Source organism: Engystomops pustulosus, chromosome 1 (genome assembly GCF_040894005.1).
Source record: "Engystomops pustulosus chromosome 1, aEngPut4.maternal, whole genome shotgun sequence".
In the NCBI taxonomy this organism is placed as follows: domain Eukaryota; kingdom Metazoa; phylum Chordata; class Amphibia; order Anura; family Leptodactylidae; genus Engystomops; species Engystomops pustulosus.
The window spans coordinates 235,371,876-235,393,632 of record NC_092411.1 but is presented as its reverse complement, the minus strand read 5'-3'; the positions used below and the strand labels follow the sequence as shown (position 1 = coordinate 235,393,632).

The 21,757-nt window shown below is 40.0% G+C and overlaps 1 protein-coding gene across 3 annotated transcripts in view; it reads right to left on the bottom strand.

The window, feature by feature from the left end:
* Positions 1–21,757, bottom strand: part of LRBA (LPS responsive beige-like anchor protein) — a 358,816-nt gene that overhangs the window by 271,460 nt on the left and 65,599 nt on the right. For all 3 annotated transcript variants that reach the window (XM_072121481.1, XM_072121491.1, XM_072121508.1), the window contains exons 25-33: positions 20,622–20,802; positions 20,301–20,428; positions 17,470–17,577; positions 15,915–16,095; positions 14,106–14,508; positions 8,798–8,916; positions 4,915–4,993; positions 4,050–4,183; positions 2,171–2,232 (exon numbers count right to left, since the gene is read on the bottom strand). In XM_072121481.1, coding sequence (XP_071977582.1) covers positions 2,171–2,232; positions 4,050–4,183; positions 4,915–4,993; positions 8,798–8,916; positions 14,106–14,508; positions 15,915–16,095; positions 17,470–17,577; positions 20,301–20,428; positions 20,622–20,802 — 1,395 coding nt within the window. The remainder of the gene's footprint in view (positions 1–2,170; positions 2,233–4,049; positions 4,184–4,914; positions 4,994–8,797; positions 8,917–14,105; positions 14,509–15,914; positions 16,096–17,469; positions 17,578–20,300; positions 20,429–20,621; positions 20,803–21,757) is intronic.

Here is a 21,757-nt window from a genome sequence, read left to right as displayed (position 1 = left end):
AGTGTAACACTGTAATGGTCTGTCAGCCTGTGTCTATCAGCCTCTGTGTAATCATATCATGCATCTCTGATCTGTCTCATCTCTTTCTATGTGTCAGTACAATGTCAGAAGCCAGAAGAAAGTGTATTCACACCTGTACCCTGATAATCTAACCACATTGTCACCCCACAGAACTAGATAGATGATAATGTGTCTGCTTAGAGAGGCCCCACCCACACCCTGAAATGTTACACTGACCATCACTGTTTTAACATCACTAGGGGATTGAAATGTGAAAATTTTCTTTTGGGGGAAACCCCATTAAAAGGTGTCTACTAGCCCGGAAAATTACCCCAAAAGTAAAAACAGCATTGTGTAGGGCACTTTTTAAGCTTTCCAGACATACCCAATCTTGTATCCTACTGATGTGTTCTATTAAACATATTACGCCAGAGCCATATCCACCATATAGCAGGTGGATAACGGACATGTAACACCAATCAAAAGAACAATACACAAAAACAATGGAGGGTGCAAATACTACAAAACTTCCAAGGGGATACACCTTAGAGTAACAACAGAAATCCTCAGTCACCAGGGGCAGTTCTAGGGTGCTATTGGGTATTTGATTTAGTGCCAGGTCTACACATAGGGCTTTAACAGGGACAGTTTCTGGACCACGCTGGTGACCATTAACTCGGGACAGTTGGCAAGTTATATATATCCTAGCACCTGTATATCAGAGTTTGGTGACATCCAACCATTTTCTTTATGCCTCATTTATGCCTATAGGTGGTAAACGTTAAGTAATATAGTAATGATACTGTTTTTGGGTATAACCATGGAAGTGGTCATTTTAATATTACTTTTATAGGATTAAACTGATCAAATTCATTCCAATCTCTTTTAAGTGCACAGTACTACACTGCTGATAAGCAGGACACCTACACAGAGACGTTAGATGTTCAATGTGTAAAATGTAAGATGCAAAAATGCTGTAACCTTGTGTGTTAATCATTCCTTTCAATGACTCTGGTTTACCATATTAACTTTGATCTAAATTCACACATAACAATACAGACTGAATAGTCAGGGATACAGATTCCATCATTCCTATGAATACACAGTAACCAGAGATTACAATAATAAGCTCACTAGAAGTATAACCACTTCAATACTTTATTGTAAAATCTATTAGGTGTAATCTCCTCCAGTAATTGTTCTTATTGCGTTGTATTGACAATGTGCATCATTGATTCCTCACACCTTCTATGATTCCTTCATTTGTATTCATGAAATGTCTATCAGTGCAGTCTAAATAAATTTGGTGGCATAAGCAGTAACATAAAACAAATCGATGAAAAGAAACATTAATTTTGCATTATCCTTATTCATCGGGCAGGATGGCCACACTGGCTGCAAATGAAGGTCAAAGGTTTGTCAATGGGTCAGAACCCTTGACCTACAGACTGATACTCTTCTCATTAAAAAAAGCTATTCTAACCCACCCAATGACAGGATTTACAAGCAAAATGATAGCAAAGGAACTGATTATTCTTAAGAGATAGCAGAACTCAATAAAAACCATTTTCCTTTAATTACAGGGGGGGTAAAAATGGTTAAGTATAGAACAAAGATTACATTTATTTCTGATTAACAGAGGTCATTCAGGGTTTGGCCATTCAGATCCTTATTCAACACAGAGAAAATGCTTAATATTCACTCTCCTAAACATTTTTGGAAATGCCACGTTTCACATAGAACATTCCTTGTTGGTGGGAATTAAAACAGGGGGGACATCCCCATTATACTTTTGTGGTCTGTATTGTATAATGAACAAGAATTTGTAAAGAGGTTTGAATACAACGTATAATGGAGATATATTCTAGACCATTGGGATTACCAGTGATCATAATGGCGTTCGGTTCTATGGGAATGCTCCATACAGACAAGGGTACAAGGAACCCCTAGAGGTCTATCCGGGGATAGATGGTATGTTATATATGGATTTACAGAGACATATAATCAAACAGTTATCAGCTACAGGCTAAGCTGTATTCATGTACCCTAGCAGCATAGCCTACTTCTACCCCTCTGTGATCACTGCATACCATATATCTTTACCTATGGTAAAAATGGATACATTTTTATAAGAAAATATGATTAATAAGCAGTGTTTAAGAAAACATACCTGGGAACAAAGAAGCATCACCAACTCAACAACTGAGCTACTGGATTTCATACATGCCAGGCCTTAAAGAAAAAAAAATAGTTTGACATTACTGAAAATTGAAGTGAACTCTATAATCCAAAGCATATTTACACCTCAATGCAAACTAGTAAGTCTAGAACCTACATGTCCTAGTACAAGGGGGATGGAACAGGAACTAGCATGTTATTCATATTATTCACCCACTTATTTTCGTAAGGTGCCAAATTATTAAATCGGCCCCATGATACATAGTCAGATGACAACATACTTATTCCCCAAGCATTGAATAGAAGGGGAGGGACATTAGTGACAACTTTAGTGTTTTTATTAAGGATCAAATTATTCTGTTAGTTTGCAACCAGAAAAAACTGTAAATCAAGTAGCAGAATAAAAGCAAACACTGACATAAATAATGCTTAAAAAAGTAAAAAAGATTAAGACTTATCTGCAGGAAAAATTAGCAAATTATACATGTTTCTATATTAGTGTAATGTTAGTACCCAATGTACATCTGCTGCTCCCCCTATTTAAATTCCCTTTCCTGCACCAAGTCTTGAAATACTTACCATATTTCTCTGAAATATAAATTAATAAAAGAAGAGGGTTTTTTCGCACATTGTCTAAAGTGTAAAACATATGCTGTGCGTATTCGTAATGGCCTAAACAGCACCATCATTATATATGCAGAGAAGGGAAATGGTTCATTGACCTTTGCTTTCTCCACTGAAGTCCCTTTACTTCAGCCCTCCAGCTATCAATCATGTTTCCATTTTGCTTAGTGGCATCAGACATCCCGAACACTCTTATTAGTACTTTGACCCCTGGCCCCATGGTAAACCTGAGCAAAGTCAAAGGACTTAAAGAGTTACCTATATGAGATTTTTTTATTGTTTATACTTTCTAAATGGAGATGGTTAAAACTGATCATGAAGCATCGGTGCATAGACAGGACCTAAATGTTCAAATCAATATAATAAATTCTATTTTGTCTGACTTAAAGCGCAAGTAAAATTATTTTTCAGAAATAGTGAAGATAAGAATAAATAGTAAACTTTGTAATAAACTTTATTAAAGAAAAATTATTTTGTGTCCAATTTTTTACTCCCCCATTTGTTCTGATGTGCATGCACAACGCATGGATAAAGAGAGGAGGCTAAGGTTAAATGCTCAAAACCGGGCCAATATTTGGCTTGGTAAAAAAAAGAAAGAAAAAAAAAAGGAATCCTTTTCAGAGTCGTTTGGATGCATTAAAAAAAAAAAAACAACAACAACCCACAACATGTGACTTGTCTGTGCTGCTCACTCCTCAGCCCCCACCTCCTGTTCAGCTCCTCCCTTCCCCACTGATGTCAGCTCACCATGCTGTGAGATCGGTCCTTTTTTGAATGAAGGATCAAGAGGGAGGAGTAGTACAGGAGCACAAAAGTAGGGGCTGAGAGAGGAGTGAATGAGCAGCACAGACAAGGCACGTATTGTGTTTAAAAAAAAAAAATTAAATGCATGCAAACTAAAGCAAATCTGGCACTCAGAACATGATTCTGTATAGGTGTAAGGTAAGTTAAAACACAATTATATCGTAATGCAAATATCTTTGCAATCCAGCTGTAATGGGATTCTGCAATCTGTCTTTAGTGAAAATGAGGTCCCTGGTGACAGGTTTGGGCAAATAAAGAAAAATAAAACTCAAACAATGCTTTTTCTGCTTCCCCCTTCCAGTAACTTATAAAATTACATAAAAATTTACCTGGCTCCCTACGAGCAAACTCAAGCAAATCATTTAACCAATTAAGATTACCTTGCAGGTATCATTGTAAAACATATTTGTATATTTCCCAGTTACAAACGGCTTCATACTTACTTGTTCCCTCAATAAGCAACTCTTGGCCATGACTTCCTAAGAGAGTCCGAGACAGAAATGGAGCAAAGTCCACAAATATCTCCCTTAGGAGAGGAGCTGCCTTTTCCAAGGCATGTTCCAAACGCTCTGTAATACTGAGATTGAGTAAAAAAAAAGTTACTCCAAATGAAAGAAATGTCAATAAAAGTTAAAAAGGGGCTGTCCAAGTGTTATAAAAATGTAGGACCTGGGCTGCAGAGGGCACACCCACCAGTCCCCTGCACCAGAGCTGTAGAAGACGCTGGTACAGGAGACGGGTGGGCATGCCAGGCCATCCGGAAGTTGTCGGAGCAGAGCTAGTATGTTTACAGGGGAACAACTTTGGAGAGGAGTTACAAAAAAAAAAAAAAAAAAACCCAAGCCCGTTTTCTAAATTTTTATAATGTACAGACAACCCCTTTAATATACTGACAATACATGTCCATACACAACCCATCACTGAGGTCAGATTCAGAACGCCACTTTAGTTATAGAAATCCCTTCCATTTACGGTGCTTATGAAAAATGATGTGGGTTAACTGCATCCATGATCAAACTTGGTAGAAATGGGGAAAAGGTCTAGACAGAAATAGATCTGTATTCATGATGTTCCAATCCTTAGACTGCTGGTAACCACCACCTTTTATGGAAATGGTTATGGAGGACCTACCTGAATGGAGTTTAAGGAAATGGTTATGCTCTATTTACACAGTGGTACAGATCCACCATTCTACAACATAACCTCTAAAAAAGGGGATAAGTTGCCTTAGTGGGAAAAGTCAAATAGTTTGAAGAAAACGAACCCCCAAAAGTAATTCCGTGTCAATGAGGAACATAAAAAGCTTACCTCATGTGGGAGGCAGAATCTTCAGGCACGGAGTCCACAGCCTGGACGGAGGGCAGCTTCGAATTAGATGATCCACTGCCTATCAAAAGTGAAAAAGAGCAAGTTTTTATGTACATACATATAGAAAGCAATTCTAATAATTCTGATAATATTGGTTTTATACAATTGTTTTATTAAGTCACTCATTATTGAGAAAAAGGAACCCTATATGGGAGTAATGGGTGACTTAAGACTATAGATGTATAGTTTTAAGAAAGTATAAGTGTACAGTACTATGCGAAAAGTCAAACTATTATACAAACTGAAAACATGTATAGTCATTTACAAAGAACATACAGAAGACTGGGGAACTACTCTCTGCACAAAGTCTGATGTAAAGCAAGGTTTTGTGTTCTGAATGTATGAATTTATGGAAACAAAATAAGGTATGCTGTCAAATTTTAATGAACTTTGCTCTGTTTGATTTAATGTTTTGTATGTTGACCACTTTATCATCGTACAAAGCACGAGATTTTTTGCAGAACTTTTTCCAAGATGAATATTTTTTAGTTTTTAATTTTCAGTTGCATGTTTGTTAAAAAGCGGTTGTCCAGAGTTGGAAAAACACAGCTGCATTCCTCCAAAAAAGCTCCTCCGCTGACCATGCGTAGTGCATGGAATTAATCTCTTTACAGCTGAGATACAATACCAGCACAAACCATGGTCAGTTGTGGTGCCGTTTTTTTAGAAGTAGCCAGGTTTATGTTTTTTTAACCTCCGGACACTCCCTTCAACCATTGAATAATATGACAAATAATAAAAACAAAAAAATAATGGGCTTAGTAAGAAGACAATTACAAACTGAAAAATAAAACAAACAAACAAAAAATATCTTGGTCATCTGGGTGAAAAATAAGATGGGTATCAAGGGGATGTTTGAGCGGACCATGGTATTGCTCTGCAATGTTTATATGTCTGTATATGCACCCCATGATCTGTAACATGCTGCAGAATATCAATTATTATAATTATTATTATACAGGTGTATATCAGACATGCCTTATGTACACAACCATATACCTCTGCTAGCAGGCTTTATGTGGCTAACACAAGGCCCATTTACTTCCAATGTGCTCATGCCCACGGCCAGTGCATGCACATAGGTGGGTAGAGAATTATAGGGAGGGTCCTATACCTGACCAGGCAGTCATTTTCTATTGACATTGGTCGTGTTAGCGGCCCACAGCAAGTGACTGACCATCTTCTAAATGTACAAACATGCACAAAAACCACAGTGTATGGGTAGAGCAATAGTTGTTCCTCCCAGGAGTCCTGCCAGTAAGCAAACAAAAAAAAAATAGATGTACAGCTCACCGTTCGTGGACTTTCATACGTGCTGGAGATCCACACTTGTGCTTGTGTTGCACTTGAGACACAGGAAAGGACCAAAAAAGGAAACTCTGCAACAGTGCAAGGTAAAATCTTGTCTTCCTCTGAAAAGCCTTTATTTCAGATTATGTCCAATAAAACATGGCAAGCATTTTCCCCCAAGCGTGCAGACGAGGTAACAAAAGCCTATGCGTTTCTGGTGCTCAATGCACCCTTAGTCATGGCTGTCATGACTAAGGGTGCATTGAGCATCCTTGCACTGTTGCGGAGTTTGGTTTTTTGTTCCTTTCCTGTGTCTCAAGATTTACTTTGCGTTTAACTTAAACTTATAACAAAAATGTAATAATTAAATTTATGACAGCTCAGCGTTTTCCCTCATTTATATCCTGCATACAGTGTACTCCATGCACGTATTTTGATTGCTTTTACAGGACCCAAGAAACAACGTACAATAATATTCCATCAGTATTTAATAAAAAGAGAGAGAGAGATTGATAAAATCAGATTTGTATAATAACGTGTAAAAACGAAGACTTTGTATATATAAACCACTAATGATATGTCTACGATGACACATGTGGGCAATAACTACAGTAGCCAGTCCAAACATATGGAATCAAACCAACTTATCTCTCTTATCCCTCCACTGATAAACTGGCTCCTTCAAACTGACAGTTTTACAGACACTCACAAGAACATAAAAGAAAATGCAAATAGATCATCTGTCTAGCACCCTTCTCCCCACAGCCTACTGAACATTCACAGTCCCCAAGGCTCTTGACAAATAATGTCTTTTGCAATAAAGTATCATTTAAAACCCTTTCTCTCTCCTGATGCCTCGTAAAAAGACCTTAAGTATTTGTATGTTCTCTGATGTCACTTAAATCTGGAAATCTCACCCATTAAAGAGAATTACAACATTCTAGCCAAAGATTTCATTTATTTTACATTTCAGTGAAAATTACAATGTAAAGTATTTTCTTCCCAGGGCACAGGACTATCAGGGTTTTTTTTTAACCTAACAGGAACTATAAAATAAAAAATAAAATTATTTTATAAAAATTCACCCATGCTTTATTGCTCGTATAGAGTTGGTCAAAAGGTTTCATGTGAAGCTGGTAATATTTCCTTTCTATTTTTTCACAATTTGACAATGCATACACCAGGGTTGGAATAAGAAAAACCCTTACATCAAACATGACTTTCAAGGAGCCTAGTGACCCATTGTGGTTAATAGCCATTCCATTATAGCTTTTCAAAAAGGAATAGGTTCCCATCAGCTCATTGTACGGAAATGGTTCAACGGGATGAGAGGCCTTTTATGAAAATAACTAAATTCCTTATGGAGAATCAGGAGTTTTATCTTTGAAAAACACATCTTGTCACTAGGCTTCTTGTATTCAATGCTTTACATTAGGTTCACCCCTGCTCCTCCTTATGGAGGTAGGAGGGGTGAAAAAGTGCACCCCCCCCCCCCCCCCCAAGCACCTGCTCCTCCCGCCGCCCGGGCGAGCACATGGCCACCAGAATGAATCCTAAGTCCCCATCTTCTGTGGAAAACACTTGTTGTCACGTCCCCTCTCTTTCACTCCCTACCCCTCTGGCTAATCTCATCTTGCACTTTTGCCATCAGCTTATTCTATTTGCCATGCGCAGTGAGCAATGAAGATGGACCACCCCATCACCACTCTTACCGCACATGCACCCCATAGTACAGCTGTTTGCTATGCCTGTTGTAGATTGCATGACAAATGGAAAGAGCTGACCGCGCAAGCGCGAGATTTGCTTGCTGCGGTCAGCAAGATTAGCCTAAGTTGAATTTGTATGCAAGTCGGAACTATATATTTTAGAATTGTAGCTCCAGCCAATTTTTTTTTTTTTTTTTTTGTCTCCGTGTACGTTTGTTTGCAATCTGCAGTGCTGTGTAAGTGGGAACCTGTCCCTTCTGATGACATGTTCCCTTTAATTCTTCATTTGGAGTTATTCTCCATCATAGTGCAACATTATACTTGGGCTATTACAGTATGTCAAATTATTTAATTCAGTGTTTCTGGAGGTTCACTCAGGAGAATACCTACACTTCTCTTGTGATCATGGGGCACATATTCAAATAAAACAAGACATTACAGAGAAATAACATAATCAGATGAAACAAAAGGACTGAAGGCCCTTCCCACAAGAGCTTGTGGGATATCAGTCAATCTACTTCTATATATTTCTAGGGTTTTGTCCAGTGAATCTGGCATATTTGTTATGCTGTCTGCATATGCACATTCTGAATTCCAGTCATACTTACCCAGCAGGGTGGCTGTGAATGGAAGATATATGCAGTAAGTATTTAAACTGAATGTCCAGGGTCTATGGCTGCACTGGAAAGGCTATTCTGCCTTCACTCAAAACTATACCATGTAAGTTTTCCACTTTAACAACATGACCATAGATTGCATCAAATAAATAGATGTGGCACAAGACTAGAAATTGCTTACTGGGATTTCAAGTTACCCTAAAAACTTACCAGATGAGTCTCTGTCGGTTTCTGTAATTTGGGAAGCCTCCATTGATGACACCACACTGACTGCACCAAGAGGAGATGATGTGGGGGCAGCAGACTTCTTCTGAGCTATGACAACACTCCTGGGAAGAAAAACATTAAATAAGAGGGAAATGGTCATTAATGGTTTAAAAAGTCTGTAATATATTAGTTCATAATAAATGTAATTTTTTACATACTAAATGACATGAGAACAGGACTAGACACTTTTTCATAGTAGGACGAGGGTTAAATATCCATTAGGCGAAGACTAGGAGAATAAAATAAAGCCTATGGTATCACAGTATAATTCCCCATGTATCTGCTTGTACACTGCTTGTAATTATGCCCCCATATTATCTAGACACGCTTTACAATGTTGGCACTTCCTTACACAGATAAAGACTTCTACAGATTAATACGGAGAAGCAAATCTGACATCCGCTACTTTCCACAAACACATTTTTCATTATTTTTTGCTTAAGTGCTAACTACATCGTATCACTAGACATCGCAAATCAAATCTGTTCTCAAGGCCGGCAAAGCTGATTATAACGTTGTCCTCTGAGACACCTTGATACTTGATGACATGCAAGGCTTCCTTCCTCCTAACAAACTCCATTTCCTTAATACACAAGTCATTGTACCATGACAAGTGAATAAAGCAATAGCCAATTATTTAGCAGAAACCTTCGCGACCATTAGGAACTTCGTCTCATAAATCAGCGAGCTCTTTCTATACAATGTCAAATCCAAGTTCCACCAGACTACAAAAAATTCTGAATTAAGCCACACTTTACTGGCCCTGTGTCATGTTGAAAAGCAATGTATCTCTCAAGTGTCCAATGCCAGAACGCCAAGGATTTCAAAGAGAGGCTTACATCACATCTGACAGGACAAGGGTGAAAAGACCAGCCGCCATAAATATTCTCCGCCATAAGGTCAGTGTGTTATTAGTCCCAATTATGCTGAACTGGAAGAAGGCTTTGTGGTGCAGATAATTATTGCCTGTTGAATGAGCACAGATCACCCGGGCTAGCCAGGCCTCAGAATATATGCTTATCTTAATGCATAAACCTTCAGAGAAGATAGACTTCACTATCTGACGCGTCATACACTTATTATATCCAAGGAACAAGTTTATATTTTTTTTCTTTCAACTTTTAAAGGCTAGGTCTTGACAAGTCCCCTACTTTAGAAAACCCAACTTACAGACAATCCCTAGTTACAGATGGACCTCTCCAACCCCTGTGACCTCTGGTGAAGCTTCCCGGATGCTTTACTTTAGTCCCAAGCTGCAATGATCACCTTTAAGGTGTCTGTAATAAAACTTTATTAATAATCCTTGGTCCCATGACAGCAAAAAAAAAGTGAAAAATCGAAATTTTTTTTGTAGTTACAAAAGCAAACCCTAAAGAACCTATCTTGTACTTAACCTGGGAACTGCCTGTGTGGAAATATGCCCATACCCATAAAATGTGCTTGATGCGTGCAACTTGCATCAAATTTCCATTATGTGCTTGCTGGAATGTCCGGCCCGAATGCTCATAAACCGGAACTCAGCATGTCCGTTCAGTTGTGGTTTCCCAAGCACACAATGCGAGTTTTGCCTCACATTTCGTCGGTTGATCTTAAGTCGGGGACTGCCTGTATCTACTGCAAACATGTTCAAACGTCTTGTAGAGACCACGTTGTGACATAGGATCATCTTCCGTGCTGGAAGAAAAGTAGATTCTATTCCTCTTTATATGATGATGAGGGGTGAATGAAGATGATGCCCTTTTATCAATCATATTCAGAATAAAGACATGACAGATTACCAGATCAGCTCTGCTGAAAAAAAAAAACTGGCGTCCATAGTTACAAAATCCCTTGGATATGGAAACAGTCTTAAAATCCAGAATGGTGTGTTAATATGCATTATTTCATTGTTTTTACATCCCCCTTTGTTTCTTTGTTACAGACATTACAGTGACTTGATAAGGTCTACACCCGGAAGGCTGCAAAAAGAAGCCTTACATGAATGAGGTTTTACATTTTTTGGTGCAAAAGTCTTGTGGCCAACCCCAATTATGCCATAAAAATGGATTATAATTGAAAAACTATAATTAGAAAACAATAATTAGGTTAATGATTTCTTCCTTAAAAAGTAACATCCTATGGGAGTGTGTCTAACAAAAATGAAATCCTTGCCATTACTACCGATACATTAATTTTGTTAAGAAATTGCAATTATTTTGTGATTGCGGCACCTCCACAACATCTAGGCTTCTTGTGGATATGAAGGGGCGCGACCACCGGCAGAGTGGGCCTCAAGGGGCGTTCCTGCCCCCATGTCTGACAAATGTTTGCAGGCTACTAGAAAGTGCACAGTTTTTTATGCAAAACTATGCCAGGTTGGGCGTCGGCATATGGTAAATTCCTCTACAACACAGCTAAAATTTTCAAGAGTACTATAAAATACTTTAAAAAACTAAAAGCACTAGAAATTGTTTGTTTTTTTAACACAGTTTTCACAGAACTTCCCCATGGAAAGCCATTGTTCATCTACAATCATTGCACTGTAAATTATTTTAATCTTCTAGAAATAAGTACATAAAAGGCGCAGAGGTATTTTAGTAATTCCCATTTTCTTTAGGGAGCTATAGACAAAAAAAAAAAAACAGAGCAGACCTTGAACTTTATCTGTAGAAATTTCTGGCAGCCACTAATCGCCAGGATGGATGTGAAGATGATAGCAGGGACATCACTAGCATGGGAACTAATGTGCACACCTTGCAGGCAGCAGCCCCTCTCCTGGCAGTCGTTCAGGGAAGCTAAACTTGTCTAGCTGTTACTGTATACTTTCCAGCTATAGCTAGATAGATGATAATCCTTAAGATATGAGGAGAGTTTTGATTTCTGACAAAGCATTCCTGAGATAAATGCAGGATCAGAGGGATGCTTTGAAATTCCCAGGGACACCCCACTGGTTAAAGGATATATGAGAAGATCTTTCAGACAAGGTGTCTTTGCATGTAGACTGTAAAGTGGCTGAGGCCTGTGCCGCCACTACACCAAACACTAAATAAGAACCAGAGCAAGGTCTAAAGACGTGCTACCCAGGATAAATTGGTGACAAGAAACAGTAGCCTTTCAACATTCACTTTTTCCTTACTGCTTTATTCCTTCAAGAAACACTCCACAGCTGGAGATGCGAGATATGACTGAATAGTCATCACAAGGGATTTAGGGTTACTTTACATATACAAACATGGCTGCCAACTAGCCATGCCAGTCTATAGATCAGCAAACTACATTGTGTACAAATAAAATGATACATAACTATAGCACTGGACAATATCATAAGGGAAAGCAAAACTAAATGCACTCAGATTTGTAGGGGTAAATATCTTTTTAACCTATTCCTTCCCCCTTTAATGCTAGGAGAACACAGAGAAACATTCAGTAGATGGCAGACAACCCCTTTAAGAAAACCAAGTTTGAAGGGGTTTTCTGGTCCAAAAATAAGGACGGACGATCGCCTCATAGGTCATGAGGAGCACACACACAAGCAACCCTAAAGATCAGCTGTTCTCTGCTGAAAAACACAATGGTCCAGGATGCCCTGGTACAGGATACCGCTGATAAGCTTTGAATTAATATTGTTAAAGGGGTTTCCTGGGGCTCTGATATTAACTCCTTGAGGACTAGACCCTATTTAGTGTATGCGTTTAAGTTTTTTTCCTCTACTCAAAAGCGCCAAAGTTAATTGAGGACATAATTCTGTAATTGATATTCTGGGCAATAGACTGGAGAGGTGGGCAAAAAAATCCAAAGCATAGTATGAGCAAGGCTGCCTGCTTTTGTTATTTTCTTACAACCTCCTTTTTACAGCTTTCAAACTATCAACATTATTTGATTTTGGCAATTTTATAACAAGAACAAATATCTGAGAGCTATATCTTACAGTGGTGACATCCATACAATGGTCACAGTCTAATATATAAAGCAGAGTTGTGTGTATGCATGCATGTGTGTGTATGTCCGCTCTGTGTTTAACAGAGAGCGTCTGCGCAAAATTTGTACTCAGGGAATGTCAGACTAGATTTTAAAACGATTTCCAAAATCCACTTATTAACCACTATATACAGAAGACATTGACTGGTGCTGCAGTGACAGTTAGAAGCTGAGCTGTGATTGGTTGCTATTTTGCCACAGGTCATTAATGTGAGCTCTGAGCTTTGATTGATTACCATAGGCAATAAGACACATGAGACAGCATATAAGACTGTGTGAGGTAATATGGATAGGGATAGAGAGACAGGCACGGAGAGTGAGCAAGGGACAGAGAGATTTTTTTGTAAATCGCTCATATTTTGTTATAGCTAAGAGCAGTTATTTACCACATCGTGATCTACAGCTAGAAGTTTATATATTTTAAATCAGACAGAGTGACCAAATGTGCTTTTCATATTTGTATTTTTACATGTGTTTTAGGGAAACTAATTTTTCAGGCCACTTGTGATCTTTAAACTTTAGGGGGTCTGATTACAATATACTGCAATGCTACTGCTGACATAGTACTTCTTCTCAGTTACAAGAATTCTGCCCTGAGTGCCTCTCGGCTGCAATGGTAACTGATGCATATCACTCCATTGACATCCACCACAGTTCAAAATAGTGAGAGATGGTGTCTACCGTACAGTACACCAGACACAAGCCCTGTATGTTGAGGTCTCAGCTTGTGAAACCTCTCCGTTCAGCCTTAATGTCAAGAAGACATAACAGTATGTCAAGTCTCATTAACCCCTTAATGACCTGAAAAGATTTTAATGACCAGGACATTTTTAGTAAATTTTCATGTGTGGCATCTGTTTTTAAACGCATGCGTTTTGTAAGTTTATCTTGCATTTGGCTGGTTTGAACCTGTTTATCGCAATTTCTTGAAGTGTAGGCAGCTGTGAAACAGATTAAAACCAGCCAAAAGCATGATAAACATACAAACACGCACGTCTGTTTAAAAATGGTCCAAAAACGTCCCATTCAGCAGCAACCTAAGTGGTTAACAGCTACCCCTTTTGAAAGAGTTTTTAAATTATAGATTGAATGGAGTTGGACAGCTGCTAGGCCCACAGATTGGCTGCGTGAAGAGCAGTGTTCCCAATCATAGCTTACTATGCACAAATCAGTATATTTAGCAAAGGCCTTGTCTGGTATTGCACCTCATTTCCAGTCATCTAAACAGATAAAATGGGCTGGAGTGTAAAAAGGCTAAAATATGCTGCAAACCGATTTAGTAAGGATGGATTACCTGTCAAATGAGCGAAACTGCACCGCGTGATCAGCGGCAGGATCCCTGAGGGCTCCAAGAAAGGCCGGTGGTATTAAAGCAGGATCTATTTGGGTCTCTTCAGCCGGTGTACTGACCAGACTACGGAGAATATCTTTTACATTCACATTTTTAGCGGGCGGTTGCTCATTTACACCATCAGTTCCACTTTCTTGAGATTTCTTTACTTCAGATGACAGTGTGTGTAGCACTTCACTAATGGCATCAGGACCTGAACTCACGGGGTCCGACCTGGGCGAATCCACTTCCAAATTACTGTTTGGTGACAAAGTCGCTTCCTCCCCAATACCAGAATCTCTTCTTCTTACTGACATGGTGCTGTCTGTATCACTTGGGCTAGCTTGTTCTACAGCTGGGGTGCCATCTAAAAGATTAAGAAATGGAAAAACAAAGCAAAGTCCTATTAAAAATCTATTGCCTTTAGGCTTCATTTCACTTGGTTAGTCTGCAATAAGCGAGAACAAATCTGCTATAAGGCTACATTCACACGAACATATGGGTGACGTATATACGCCGTATATACGTCCCCCATACACTTCAATGGCGTCGCGGTGTCATAGCGTTCCGTAGCAAGATAGGACATGTCCCATCTTTCTACGCAATACGGTGCCGTGTGCTGTGTATTCCTATGGAGAGGGGCGGGGGTGAGCAGTGCTCATCCACTGCGCCGATGTACGGTACGGCGGGCATACATCATGTGAATTTAGCCTTAATCTGTTCTGTATTACAATTCACTTTATGAGGTTTCTTGTTTCTGCATGAATTGAAAGGTTTCTTATCTCATGGACGGCACAGCTTGTACAGAAGGAGAGTCCTTACATCAGATACCCATATATCAGACATGAGGACAGATACTGGAGACATGACTGGAAAGGTCCAGCCATTCCCACCCAGTCTGTGGGGAGAGGATTAATACAGGCCGTTAGCCCCTCCAAGAGCCATATGCCCTCCACCAGGTCCATATATCCCGGTGAAGTCGGTGTCGGGGACTTACTTTTTTTTAATTGTTATATAAAAGCTACATATTAATTTTAGTCCTAAATAGGTTGTTTTTTTGTCACCCTACAGTGATTTTGTGTATGGAAACTTTGCTGTTTGTCTACGTGCACTGCACTATAGTGCATATTGGTCTAAATTAAAGGAAACCTACCACTTGTAGTGGCAGGTTTCCGATGGAAATACCGGGCACCAGCTCAGGGTGAGCTGGTGCCGGAGCTTATTTTAGTTAGTGTTTTAAACCGCGGTATCGCGGTTTAAAACACTTTTTAAACGTTGTAGCCGGCGCAGGCAGGTACGCGCTCGGCGCTTACCGTGCACGCGGCTCTCATTCACTTCCTATGTAGCCGCGCGCACGCTAAGCGCCGAGTGCGTACCTGCCTGCGCCGGCTACAACGTTTAAAAAGTGTTTTAAACCGCGATACCGCGGTTTAAAACACTAACTAAAATAAGCTCCGGCACCAGCTCACCCTGAGCTGGTGCCCGGTATTGCCATCGGAAACCTGCCACTACAAGTGGTAGGTTTCCTTTAAGTAAAAGATGCACCTTTTAGCTAAACAGCATAAACTGTGTGTGCCAAGAGAAGATCTGTATAACCTGTAATGTCTGAAGACCAATCCACGTCATCTTTGTTACACTGTCAGACATGTGGCCCCACAGCTTAGATCCTTAGCTTCGTCCATGTTCACACTATATCTGCTTAGACTGGAGTAACAGTCATTTGGAGTTTAATAGGAGCATTTACTCTGTGAGCTTGCATTTCCTTATAACTACCTTGTGAGCTCGATGTTCCTGCATCCACTGAGCCGTTCTCCACTTGTCTGGTAGGGGTGCTGACTTGAGGCTGCTTTCTCTCATTCTGAGGCTCCAAGATGTCTCGATATTTGGACACCATGAGTACAGAGATGAAGTAGACTACAGCCAGAGCTAAGAACTGAGCCTGTTTGCTGTCATCCTGTTATAAGCAATATAAAATACATTGATTGAAATAATTTTTATTTATTATACTAGATGACAGATTCATTCAATACATTAGTAACCCATCAACGTGTGTACAACTTATCTCTTAAAGGAAATCTATCAAATCCAGCTGATAAACCAGGGACACTCATAGATCCAGGTGCAGTGACTGTCGCAATCTTCTTATGTGTTATTCATAGTCTCCTTCATTTTAAAATTATGCTAATGCTAATTTTTTTTTCAGTCATGCATTTCTGTATAAAGCCTCTTTCACGCAAACATATACTTGCCCGGGTGTTGCCCGTCCTTCCCCTCTCCGTAGAGCGCTATGCATCCAGCCCGTACATGCAGGAAAAGATAGGGTTTGCTGTATCTTTTTCCCATCCACAGTACGGTATATTGATACACGTGTGTTCGCCATTCTGTGGCTGCGCACCATAGGCGTCTATGGAGACCGATATCGGTAGCACAAATGTTCATGTGAAAGGGGCCCTATGTCGTATATATGACCCCTAGATATTACCCATATATACGGCATTATACAGTACACAAGCATATGCAACACATATTTGAAAAGTTCCCATGGGCTTGTATAGGGTGTGTGGAACGGAAATGCTGGAGAAAATAAAACGTGCTCTATATTTTCTTACGTTTGAGCATGGTACATTGGGCAATACGACCATTTAAATGGATTACCCCATCGCACATTGTAGGGAGTGTGGCCATGTGCTACTGACCGTATATGAAAACGGTACAAATGGGTAGCACACGTTCATGCGAAAAGGGCCTAAGGACGTACAAGGAGCTGCCTTTTCAAGGTAGCACTGGAGTTATAGTATCCCTTTTCCCCACCGTGGAAAAATGTGCATGCTCCTTATCCAAATAGCTATTGCTTAAGGAACATGCATGGCCTGAAAAATAATGACCAGACCTTGTATAAAGAGTATTTGTGCCCCTTTATGTCAGGTAGTTCTACATAAAGTACTTCCTGATCTCTCTTTAGTAGTTGTGGCATAAAATATGTATAACTCCGTCCTCTGAATAGAATAGGACACTAGAAAGAAGCCTACTTGACAGTATTTATCCAGTAGAAAAGCAAAGATAAATGTGCAATGTGTGTACCATTTCCCAAAACATATTCAAGCAAGTTAAAAACTGGCATGTTAGGGAAGAAAGGCGTATCCATATAACGCACACATCCTTCTGCAGATTCTGCCAACAATTACAACACTGACCAATCACCCTTAGTGCAAATTTCCAATGACAAGTAACCTATACTCCGAGTCATCTCACCACTCCTTGTGGAATAAGCAAAACAACCAATACGTTCACAGTTCGGGCAATAATAAAACATTGATCTTCCGCTCACCACATCTCTGAAAACCACAGCTCGTAAGCGGTTGATATCCATGTCTTGCAGAAGTCTGTCAATGTCTCGGATAGGAGAAATTATTCCTGTTGAAAGGTCCAATGGACTCTGAAAATAAAAGAACAATACTGAGATGAAATACTATCATAGTACACAGAAATGTTAAAACAAAAACATAAGAGTTTGTATGTTCTCTCCGTGTTTGCGTGGGTTTCCTCCGTTTTCCTCCCACACTCCAAAACATACTGGTAGGTTGATTAGATTGAGAGCCCCATTGGGGACAGGGACTCATTTGCAAGCTCTGTGCAGCGCTGCGTAATCTATGTGCGCCATATAAATAAAGGAATTATTATTAATTCTATATTTCGCCTGTTCTTTCACCAGAACACTTTCCACAGATGAAGGGCTTCAGCATCACCATCTCCTCCTCTACCTGCCCAATTGCTTTGTACATGTAAAAAGGCAGAGTGCTACTACACAACTTTCCACATGCAGGATCTGCTGTTCGGAACAAAACCAACATTTACCATTTAAGCAAAATTGAGCCCCTTTCTTATTTGAAGATCAGAAAACAAAGGGTGCCAAAAGGTAATGGAGAAACAGTATCCATTGGGTGCTGATGGTTTACACTGTGAAAGGTTTCCTTGACTGCTCTATGCTTTTCCTTCCAAACAAAAAAACTTTGTAGCCCTTGAAACGAGAACCTTATGGTGGCCACAGACCTTAAAAAGGCTTCAGTCAACAACAATTCCTACTAACCCTATGCCCCAAGTTTCCAATAAGGAGTAAGCCGCTGCCAACCACTATCTTCCTCAAATACAAAAGAGCCAACATCCTGAAATACAACATGGTGGTCTTTCTTTCCCTGCCGTCAGAAGAGAAAACAAATGACAACCCTCCATACACATTAGATGGTCATCCAGAATTTGTAGTCACCTCTATGTATAGCTGTGGGAGAGTCACAGTCACAGACCACAAATTCCAGCATGAAACAAAAATGCTGAATTTAGCTGCCAACTAATAGTGGTGTAAAGTTTGTCTAGACAGTCTAAAACTACACTAGATTAATCACCCACCAGCAGAGGTCGCACTAACATTTTTCCAGAAGGGTAATAATACTCCTCTCACAATTTTTGAGGAGTATTTTTAGCCGAAGAGGAGTATGACATTTTCAGGAATACAAATTAATAGCTCCTAGGCGTATATAGTGTTTAAGGAAACCTACCAGTTAGAATGGCAGGGGTAAGCTGTAAGTACCGAGCACCAGCTCAGGGTGAGCTGGTGCCGGTACTTACTTTCGTTAGTGTTATAAACCGCGGTATTAAACTTTAGAGCAGGAGAGGCTTCGGCGCTGCGTGCGCACGATCGTGCGCGCGCCTACATAGGAAATAGCGGAGATGTTGCGCGTGCACGGTTGCGCGCAGCGCCGAAGCCTCTCCTGCTCTAAAGTTTAAAAAGGGTTAAAACCGCGATACCACGGTTTATAACACTACCGAAAGTAAGTACCGGCACCAGCTCACCCTGAGCTGGTGCTCGGTACTTACAGCTTACCCCTGCTATTCTAAGTGGTAGGTTTCCTTTAATAGATGGATTTCTTGTATAAATCGACATCAACCCCAGTTTTCTGTGACTATATAGCCAATTGAGACAAATCTAGTAATTTTAAATTGTGCATTAAATAAAGGAAAACAATCTTTTTTCGTCTCCTGAGAAATTTCAACCTATATGGCGAATAGGGCTGATCTACCAAATTCCCTAGCCCCCCCTCCCCTCCAGATGAGATGGGCTAGCGCACCTGAATTTTTATTTAATTTATATTTGGGTGGTTGGTGGGGCAAAAGTTTTTAATTTTTTTTCTTTTATAATTAATTTATATCTATATCAGTGCACAGTATGGCGGGTGTATATCAGTGCACAGTATGGCGGGTGTATATCAGTGCACAGTATGGCGGGTGTATATCAGTGCACAGTATGGCGGGTGTATATCAGTGCACAGTATGGCGGGTGTATATCTATATTAGTGCACAGTATGGCGGGTGTATATCAGTGTACAGTATGGCGGGTGTATATCAGTGTACAGTATGGCGGGTGTATATCAGTGTACAGTATGGTGGGTGTATATCTATATTAGTGCACAGTATGGCAGGTGTATATCTATATTAGTGTACAGTATGGTGGGTGGGTCTTATCCTCCGGGAATACAAATCTGAAGTCGTAGCTGAAGTAGAACATTCCCTGCGCTATCCTTCTGCACCTGCCGGCTGCAGTACACAATAGGCGATAATTGACAAGCGTATTTTTACGCTTAGCTTTTATTTTGGGGAGTAATAGCGCCCAATAATGCGTCTATGACGCTTGGTGAGGCGTTAATGCGACCTCTGCCCACCAGCAGACTCTATGATAAATTTGGGGAAGCAGAAGAGACTAATCTGCACCATCTTACTTTTACACACATTTTAGAAGTCATGCCTCATATATATTTTAATAAAACAAGTAGCAACCCCTTTTGCTTTCTGAAGTCTCATAACATACAACCAGGCAAAAATTTCACCAAAACCAGGGAAAAAATATAAATATCAAATACTATAGATTCTACACACCCCAAGCCTACTCATGTGCCTGAAAACCTGACTATGAAACCTAGCTGTCAATTTAATGCAGTGACTGGACAACAATGCCTCCACTGTTACACGTAACAGGGATTGCTATACAGAAGGCTTTACGGCTACCCAGCCTGTGTGATCAATGAATTCTCAGAGCACATGCAATGCTTTTTTAGGAAAATTAATGAGACACAAACAGTATTGTAGCATGCATCGCAACTGGATTACCTTTGCAGAGGACTTTGCTGTTCCCGCCAGGCCATGAATTGCTTTCTGGTTTTTCATATTTTCTCCTGTGGATTTTAATTGCAAGTGCTGCTGACACTCCAGACAATTCCTAACAGCAACAGCACAGACTACAACAGAAAACAAGGACAGGTATACAGTCACTGTAGCCAATATCTAACAAAATAAGACCAAGGAGGGCCAAGAAGTAACCATGTCGTAGGGTCTTTATTTTCAATTTCCTGCAGAACTTCTTTAACACACATAATTACACATTTAGTGCTATACAGATGCATCAGTTTTAGCCAATGTTAAGTTACTCACCTAATCTGAGACACTGACGTAACACTCCTCCAGAAGACATGTTCTTTTCTGCCTCAATGTCAGTGAAGCTCAAAGAACTGGCAAAAATAAGAACATCCACCAGGCTAATTGCCCTTTGCAGGAATGTTATGGATGCTTCAATCGTCAGACCTTGGGTTGGTTCAATATTTTCTAGTTCGTGCTGAAAGAAAATGTATTACACATAGCTTACAAAGATTCAGTGTTTCCATCATAGAAGCTATCCTTACGTGGACTTTGCCAATTTGACACAATGTGGGGTTAAAGCAAACCCAGTACATCTGTAATTGGCAAAGCCTCCGTAAAGGAGAGCTCTCACTTCCCCACCCTACTCAAAGGCCTTCAACTTTCCCTAAACTGTACTGTCGAGATGTCAAGACATTGAAACAGCAAGGTCTACAGTTGGGGATCAGTTCCTTTTGGAATAGCTATAATGATATGTCTTTTACCCTGCATCATGACTGTGGTAATCTGATTATAGGTGTTTCCCATCGTGTTCTTTCTTCTTAAGAAGAAAGAAAGCTAATAATTAGAAAGTTAAACTTATTCAAATTATTCTAATGAAATTTAGAGGCTACCCAAGCCCTCTGTGATCTGGCTTCACACTTCCCCCACTTCCTCAGCACAGTGGGCACTTCCTGGCAAGCGGGACCAGGCTGCAATGATTACAGAGGGAGCATGCATACATTATAATGCCTTGTACCCAACAAATGTGCTAAAAATTAAGGAAAAATTACACTATGTAGCTAAAATAGCTGTTGCATATCTAGAGCATTTTTCTTGATGTAATTAAGAGGGTTTGCCACTAATAAGAAATGTTACCAGGATAAGTATAAGACCCTCATATTAAACTTCCTGTTAAAGGAAATCTACCATCAAAATCAAGTCCCTCTAGACTTCTCCGCCTTCTCCCCTCAAATCTTTGCAGCCTGGTCCCGCCCACCGATCGTCCCATTTGTGGATCGCCAGGCTGGACCATGCTGCAATGAACACAGAGAAGGGTTGTAGATAAATTATAAAGCAGTGAAGCACTCTGGTAACGGAGTGAACATCAGAGACGAGGGAAGGGGAACGGAAGGGGGGGGGAGAAGGGGACGGGAAGCAGAGACATGGGACGG